Here is an 8,493-nt window from a genome sequence, read left to right as displayed (position 1 = left end):
AACACCTGGCTGGGAACACCTGGCTGGGAACACCTGGCTGGGAACACCCGGTTAGGAACACCTGGCTGGGAACACCTGGCTGGGAACACCTGGCTGGGAACACCCGGTTAGGAACACCTGGCTGGGAACACCTGGCTGGGAACACCTGGCTGGGAACACCTGGCTGGGAACACCTGGCTGGGAACACCCGGCTAGGAACACCTGGCTGGGAACACCTGGCTGGGAACACCTGGCTGGGAACACCTGGCTGGGAACACCCGGCTAGGAACACCTGGCTGGGAACACCTGGCTGGGAACACCTGGCTGGAAACACCTGGCTGGGAACACCTGGCTGGGAACACCTGGCTGGGAACACCTGGCTGGGAACACCTGGCTGGGAACACCTGGCTGGGAACACCCGGCTGGGAACACCCGGCTGGGAACACCTGGCTGGGAACACCTGGCTGGGAACACCTGGCTGGGAACACCTGGCTGGGAACACCTGGCTTGGAACACCTGGCTGGGAACACCCGGCTGGGAACACCCGGCTGGGAACACCCGGCTGGGAACACCTGGCTTGGAACACCCGGCTGGGAACACCTGGCTGGGAACACCTGGCTGGGAACACCCGGCTGGGAACACCTGGCTGGGAACACCTGGCTGGGAACACCCGGCTAGGAACACCTGGCTGGGAACACCTGGCTGGGAACACCTGGCTGGGAACACCTGGCTGGGAACACCTGGCTGGGAACACCTGGTTAGAGAGCAAGTTAGCCGGCTACACAATATACATGTTATAGCACTGGCTTACTTGAAGCGTAGCATGGACGAGTGCTGCATGTGAGTAGTGTAAATTTGGACGCCTTGGCCTGGACCAGGAAGCCTTGTAAACTTGGCTCTTTTCTAATACTGTACTCATATTATAGTGCTAAATCGTGCGAATAATGGTAGGTAATCAGGCAATCAACCAGACTTATTCAGTTCCAATCACTCTCTCTTCAGTTTCTACGGAGCGATGGTTAACGTAACTGCTCTAGCCTTCGAGCCCATCTGGATGGTGGTGGAGGAGAGGGCAGCGGACGGCAGCAAGGTCTCCCGCACCACGGGACGGGACTACATCATCCTGGAGACCATTGCTGGGGCTCTCAACTTCACCTTCAGGGCCATCCCTCCAACTAACAGTAATGATGTAAGGCCTGGCATTTTACTTTAACCTGAATTTTACTTCCAAACGCTTTTATGTGTGATTTTTCTTATCAAAACTTTATTGATCTATTATTTTGGAATATAACTGACATGATACAACTTTTTGATAATTAATGCTGAAGACATTTAGTGGAGGTTTTCTGAAAACGTTGATAATAAAATATTTTTTTACTCTATGCCTGGCTCACCATCATGCCTGTCACATTCTCCTTTCTGTCCAATAAAACTTATATTTCAGATTGATAAAGATTAAGCCACCCAAGAGGTGGCACGGGCATGAATAGCTCGTAATTATATTTCAGCATCCTGTCTGTCCCACAGTATGTTCTATCTCGCATTCTTGCATGTCTCACAAACTTACTTTTCCCAAATCCTTCTGTTCAGCAGCCCTGATCCACCAGCCTGTCCGAACCACCTGCCTGCTTGTCACACCATACTATCTATCTCAATATCCCTCTGTTCCACAATTATGTCTATTCAACCATCCTGTCTGATTATTTTCCTGTATACTCCACATGTGTACAAGTTGATACATTAATTGTAAGTGACTATTGATCATCCTTAATTAATAGCTCTCAACTCTTTAAGACATAACTGTAACATGCTCGTGTCTGAAGCTAGACACAAATACAACAAAATTAATAATGATGGTAACATCAGTCCATTTCATGTGGTCTCCATCTCATGATGGCCTCGGAATGAATGATAGAGCTGATGAGTTAGCCAAAGAATCTGCCTTTAAAGGAGAAATTCAGTATAACCTTGGAGTGTCAATAAGCAGTCTGAGAGCAATAGCTCACCTAGAACTTCAACAAAATCTTGTAGATATGAGGCAAAATGATAGGTACACTAGTAATTCCATCAATCATCATACTATCATGCAAGAAGAGCGACACATTAATGGATCATCCAATATAATCAGCAGACCCCCTAGATGTTACTACTGCTCGGCTTAGACCCCTAGATGCTACTATGATGTTACGTTAGCCCAATACATCTAGTTACCTAGATGTTATGTTAACCCACTTTGTGCCTCTGTAAGTCCAGTACCACACACAGACTGTAAGTACCACTTACCGACTCCCCGACGAATGTCACAATTGAATTACCGACGAATTCAGAGGTAATTCAGCCATTTGTATGAAAACAGACCCTTCAGGCATGGTGACTTCAATAGAGAGTTCAGAAGTAATCCATTATAAATATATTGCTGTTAGTCCTATGCGCGTCTCACATTCGCTCAAAAACATGCCTCCCACACTCTTTTGTAGCATATAAAAATCTAAATACTCATTCACTATACATATATATGAAGTGCATTGAGTAAAAACGGCCTCGCATGTTTTGAAATAGGCCTTCTGCAGTTACCTTCTTTCTGACGTCATCATCCCCAATGCAGTTTGATCCACCAATAGGACACGTTGCTTTAAAACACAATGTTACAAGGTGTTCCAAGGAAGGACCCGGTCTCTCATTAGCACATTCCTTAATCTCTAATGTTCTCTGCATGTGACATCACGGGCTGTGTCATGATGCCTTGTAACCACTCATATTTGGTTTATTGTATCATTGCTCATATCTTTCTCTTATTCAATTCATAAGCCCCGTCAAACCAACCTAACCTAACCTATTATAAAACAAAACAAATACATTTCTATATTCTACAAACCCGTTGTTGTTGTTTAGGCGACGTCACAAAAATCTATAATTTTGGTGGAAATTTTATGCTATAATTTGGGTGGAAAGTTTCTCCACTACCGCACTACTGTCCACAAGATGGGTGTGCGGCTCACTAATGCCCACAGGATGGGTATGGTGGTGCACTACTGCCCACAGGATGGGTATGGTGGTGCACTACTGCCCTCAGGATGGGTATGGTGGTGCACTACTGCCCTCAGGATGGGTATGGTGGTGCACTACTGCCCACAGGATGGGTATGGTGGTACACTACTGCCCTCAGGATGGGTATGGTGGTGCACTACTGCCCACAGGATGGGTATGGTGGTGCACTACTGCCCTCAGGATGGGTATGGTGGTGCACTACTGCCCACAGGATGGGTATGGTGGTGCACTACTGCCCTCAAGATGGGTATGGTGGTGCACTACTGCCCTCAGGATGCGTATGGGGGGTTCACTACCGCCCACACAATGGGTATGGTGGTCCACTACCGTGTCGTGATCACTGAACCCTGGTTCATTCCGTTCACAGCGATTACACAACACATAACTCCTTGCCTCAGCAACCGTTACTACCACCGTGTACTTCTGCACACCTGACCCTTGAGACGTACCACTAGGTTTGTACAGGTAGAGGGGGCAGAAATAGCCTGAGCTACTCTATCCCTTTGAGATGTATTTCTTTCTTGTCTCAATAAACATACTTGAACTTGAACTTGTAGGAATTCAATGACAACATATGGAAGGTGATAAAAGCCCGTCGGGTTTTCCAATTTAATTACATGAAATATACTTTGACAATGAATAATACATTAACTTACTCTCTCTGGTTAAATCATCTTCCCACACCCATAAACCCACTAAACCTCCCCAGTCACCACCTGCGCTTGAAACCTCCGCCTAAGTCCCTAATACTGAATCATCATTTCAACTCAACACACCCAGTTAGTCTTCCATTCAATACTCACATACTGTAGACTTGACTTGATCAACGAGATCACATCGAGTCCCCACATATTTGTCAGTTCCACTTTATTGCTGCCACAGACGGAGATCAGGAGGACTTGCCCGTTCCACTCCTCCCAACAGACTGTCCTCAGCCAGCAATAGCTTCAACCATCACACACTTGCCTCCCAAGGAGGATATATAACCGTAGGTCACCTTGTTCCTTGAAACGTGAGGTCACCCTTTGTCTTCTTGGCTGCTACATACGTTTGGGCAAGCAGCTGCTGTCTTAATCCCCTGACCTTACCTCGATGTGTGTCCACAGTCTGAAATAATTAACATGTACTTCTATTCATCATTTGTTAAGTATTGTAGTAATGATTCTCTAGCTAACATTCACTCCTAACTTGTGGATTACAACACCCGCCCACAGGATGGGTATGGGTCTCACTCACCAACACTCCCTCACTCACCATCATCACCACCACCCTCACCACCACCAACACTCATCACCACCACCACCACCACTCTGTCACTCACCACCACTCTGTCACTCACCACCACTCCCTCACTCACCACCACCACCACAACTCCGTCACTCACCACCACCACCACTCCGTCACTCACCACCACCACTCCGTCACTCATCACCACTCCGTCACTCACCAACACTCCCTCACTCACCACCACCACCACTCATCACCACCACCACTCCATCAGTCACCACCACCACCACCACCACTCCATCAGTCACCACCACCACCACCACTCATCATCACCACCACCACCACCACTCCGTCACTCACCACCACCAATCCGTCACTCACCACCACCACTCCGTCACTCACCACCACCACTCCGTCAGTCACCACCACCACTCCGTCAGTCACCACCACCACTCCGTCAGTCACCACCACCACTCCGTCAGTCACCACCACCACTCACCACCACCACTCATCATCACCACCACTCCGTCACTCACCACCACCAATCCGTTACTCACCACCACCACCACCACTCCGTCAGTCACCACCACCACTCCGTCAGTCACCACCACCACTCCGTCAGTCACCTCCACCACTCCGTCAGTCACCACCACCACTCATCATCACCACCACCACCACCACTCATCATCACCACCACCACCACCAATCCGTCACTCACTACCACCACTCATCATCATCACCACCACCACCACCACTCACCACCACTCATCATCATCATCACCACCACCACCACTCACCACCACTATCATCCACAGATCATGCAAGACGTAAGGACGCGGGTGTCCTTCTTGAGGTCGACGAAGGTGGCGCTGTTGTCCCTCCTCGCACAAAACCATGACTCCACCTTCATGATCGAGGAAGCCACACTGACCTTCGCCATGGCCAAGCCCCTGCTGCCACCTCGCTGGCAGAGCCTCTACCACCCCTTCAGCGGCCAGGTGTGGGCGGCTGTGGTCGGCCTTCTCTTCCTAGTCCCGCCCACTCTCCTGCTGGTGAGTGTGCACCTGGCTTGGTCTCCCTGGTCCCTTCCTAGTCCCGCCCATTCTCCTGCTGGTGGGTGTGTGCCTGGCTTGGTCTCCCTGGTCCCTTCCTAGTCCCGCCCATTCTCCTGCTGGTGGGTGTGCACCTGGCTTGGTCTCCCTGGTCCCTTCCTAGTCCCGCCCATTCTCCTGCTGGTGGGTGTGCACCTGGCTTGGTTCCCCTGGCCCCCGGGTATTGTGAGTCATGATCATGTGTATGTACCTACAGCAGGGTCTCCACATTAAACTATCTTCAGGCTGGTCCTGGCTCTTCATATTGGTTCACACAAAAGAATGTATTTGTGCAATTATAAGCCGAAAAATTAGTGGGTAAAGGACCCTCCTCATTTTGGCCATAGTTCTTGCTCTCAGCTTCTAAAATAACATTTGTAAATTATGAAATGTTTTCTATTTTTCAGGACTGGGCAGTACCTTGACTGTGTTACTCCTGTATTATAGGAGAATAATGATTTGTTTTAGTTATACCTGCTTGGTGGGGTTCTGGGTGTTCTACTCCCCAAGTCCATCCCGAGGCCAGGCTTGACTTGTGAGAGCTTGGTCCAACTGGCTGTTGCTTAGAGTGGCCCGCAGCCCACATATCCACCACACCCCGGTTTGTCCGGCAGTTATTGAAAAAAAAACGCTATCTAGTTTTCTCTTGAAGATGTCCACGTTTGTTCCAGCAATATTTCTTATATTCGTTGGGACCGCAGACTTCTGATGTTTATACAGTGTTCTCTGATTGTGCCTATGGCACCCCTGCTCTTCACTGGTTCTATTCTGCATTTACTTCAATACCGTTCACTCCAGTATGTTGCTATTTTACTGTGTAGATTTGTGACCTGTCCCTCCAGTATTTTCCACGTGTATATTATTTAAATAATATCTCTCTCGTTTCCTTTCTAGTGAGTACAGTTGGAGAGCGTTGAGACGATCCCAATAATTTAGGAGCTTTATTGTGTCTATGTATGCCGTATATGTTCTCTGTACCTCTATATCAGCAATCTCTCCTGCTCTGAAAGAGGAAGTGAGTACTGAGCAGTACTCAAGACGGGACAGCACAAGTCCTTTGAATAGTAAAACCATTGTGATGGGATCCCTGGATTTGAAAGTTTCGTAATCCATCCTATCATTTTTCTGGCTGACACAATATTTGGTTATGGTCCCTAAACGTTAGGTCGTCAGACATCATTATACCCAAATCCCATACATGCTGCTTTCTTACTATGGGCAAATCTGATTGTGTTTTGTATCCTGTATTATGATAATATCCTCATTTTTATTGTTCCTGAGTACCTGGAATTCATCACTGTTAAACATCATGTTATTTTCTGCTGCCAAGTCGAAAACTTTATTTTCTTTACAAAATTTGTAATATCTGTTTGTAGTTTTTCAATGTCTTACACAAAGATAATTTTCACGCTGATTTTTGTGTCATCTGCAATGGATGATACGAAGCTGTGACTTGTATTTTGTCTATATCTGATATCAGAATAAGGAAAAGCAGCGGTGCAAGGACTGTACCCTGAGGTACAGAGCTTTCAACTGGGCTTGGACTCGATTTTATATGGTTGACTGTTACTCTTTGTGTTCTGTTCGACAGAAACCTGAGTATCCAGCGTCCTACTTTACCAGTTATGCCCATTGACCTTATTTTGTGTGCTATCATTCCAAGGTGACATTCATCGAACGCCTTTGCGACGTCCGTGTATACCACATCTGCATTCAATTTTTCTTCTAATGCCTCAGTGATTTTGCCATAGTGGTCACGTAGCTATGAGAGGCATGATCATCCCGCTCTAAATCCATGTTGGCCTAGGTTGTGAAGGTCATTGGTCTTCATGAAACTGGTGACCTCACTCCTGATTATTCTCTCAAATACTTTTATTATGTTGGACGTTAGTGCAACTGGTCAATAATTCTCTGCCAATGCTTTGCTCCCTCCCTTATGTGGAGGGACTATGTTTGCTGATTTAAGCGCATCTGGTATCTCCCCTGTGTCCAAGCTCTTCCTCCACACTATACTGAGTGCCTGTGCTAATGGCACTTTGCATTTCTTATAAATATTGAATTCCATGAGTCTGGACCTGGGGCTGAGTGCATGGGCACGTTGTCAATTTCTCTTTCAAAATCTTTCACGCTCGTGTTGATATCAGTTATATTACGGGGGTTTGGATATCACGCATAAAGACGCTGTCAGGATTTTCCACTTTCAAGCTGTTTATTGGAGTGCAAAACATGTCCTCATACTGCTTTTTTTTAGGATTTCACTAATTCTTTGTAATCCTCAGTGTATGAATCTTCATTCATGCGAATAGGTTCAATACTGGCAGTGGTTTTTGCTTTTGATTTTGCATATGTGAAGAAATATTTTGTTTTTTTCTTTATTTCCTGAATTGCTTTCTGTTCTAGTTGCCTTTCATCAATCTGGTATGAATTCTTCAATTTCTGCACGATTTTTTCAATCTTACTGTTTAAATTATTCCTTCTTTGTATGGTAAGTCGTGTCTGCTTAAGCATTTCCGTTTTTTCTGTTCTTCCTTTGTAGTGTCGTCTGCGTTCTTTTTCTACGTTGGACCTCTTTCTGGCTTTCCTCAAAGGAACATGTTTCAGACAGGCTTCATATGCTTCATAAGTCAGTTTTTCTGTTCCTTGTGTAGGATTTTTATAGCTTTGAATGTTTGTAAGTTCCCTGTTTATTTTCTCCCAATCTATCCTTTTATTATTAAAATTGAATTTACTGAATAACCCCTCTCGCTTGATCATTGTTTTAAGTCTATTCTGAGTATTGATGGTAATTTGCACTGAAACGAGCTTGTGGCGGCGCAAATCCCTAACAGTAGCCTCTGTTTAACTCAACAGTAAAATAGATACTTGGTTGTTAAACGATTTTTCGCGGGGTCGTATTCCCAGGAACATAGACTTAAGGACTTGCCCGAAATGCTATGCGTACTAGTGGATGTACAAGAATGTAAACACTCTTGTATAAATAAATAAATAAATAAATGAATAAATAAATAAAAATAAATTGAAACTAAAGAAAGAAGATTAAAGACAATTGACAAAAGAGGTTACGGAATAACTCGCCTTGAAGGACTAACAAGTGTTTCTGTGTAGGTCAGATGACATTGTACACTTGGGAACAAAACAGTGTTGCAGC

General features: G+C 46.0%; 1 protein-coding gene across 1 annotated transcript in view; it reads left to right on the top strand.

Annotated features, from left to right (window-relative positions):
• Nucleotides 1–994: 994 nt before the first annotated feature.
• The window catches only part of LOC123772729 (uncharacterized), a 50,049-nt gene continuing 42,550 nt past the window's right edge, over nt 995–8,493 (top strand). The window contains exons 1-2 of the mRNA XM_069303678.1: nt 995–1,168; nt 5,070–5,306. Coding sequence (XP_069159779.1) covers nt 995–1,168; nt 5,070–5,306 — 411 coding nt within the window. The remainder of the gene's footprint in view (nt 1,169–5,069; nt 5,307–8,493) is intronic.

The sequence above is a fragment of the Procambarus clarkii genome, chromosome 50 (assembly GCF_040958095.1).
Source record: "Procambarus clarkii isolate CNS0578487 chromosome 50, FALCON_Pclarkii_2.0, whole genome shotgun sequence".
NCBI classification, from domain to species: Eukaryota; Metazoa; Arthropoda; class Malacostraca; order Decapoda; family Cambaridae; genus Procambarus; species Procambarus clarkii.
This window is presented reverse-complemented; position numbering and strand designations above follow the sequence as displayed.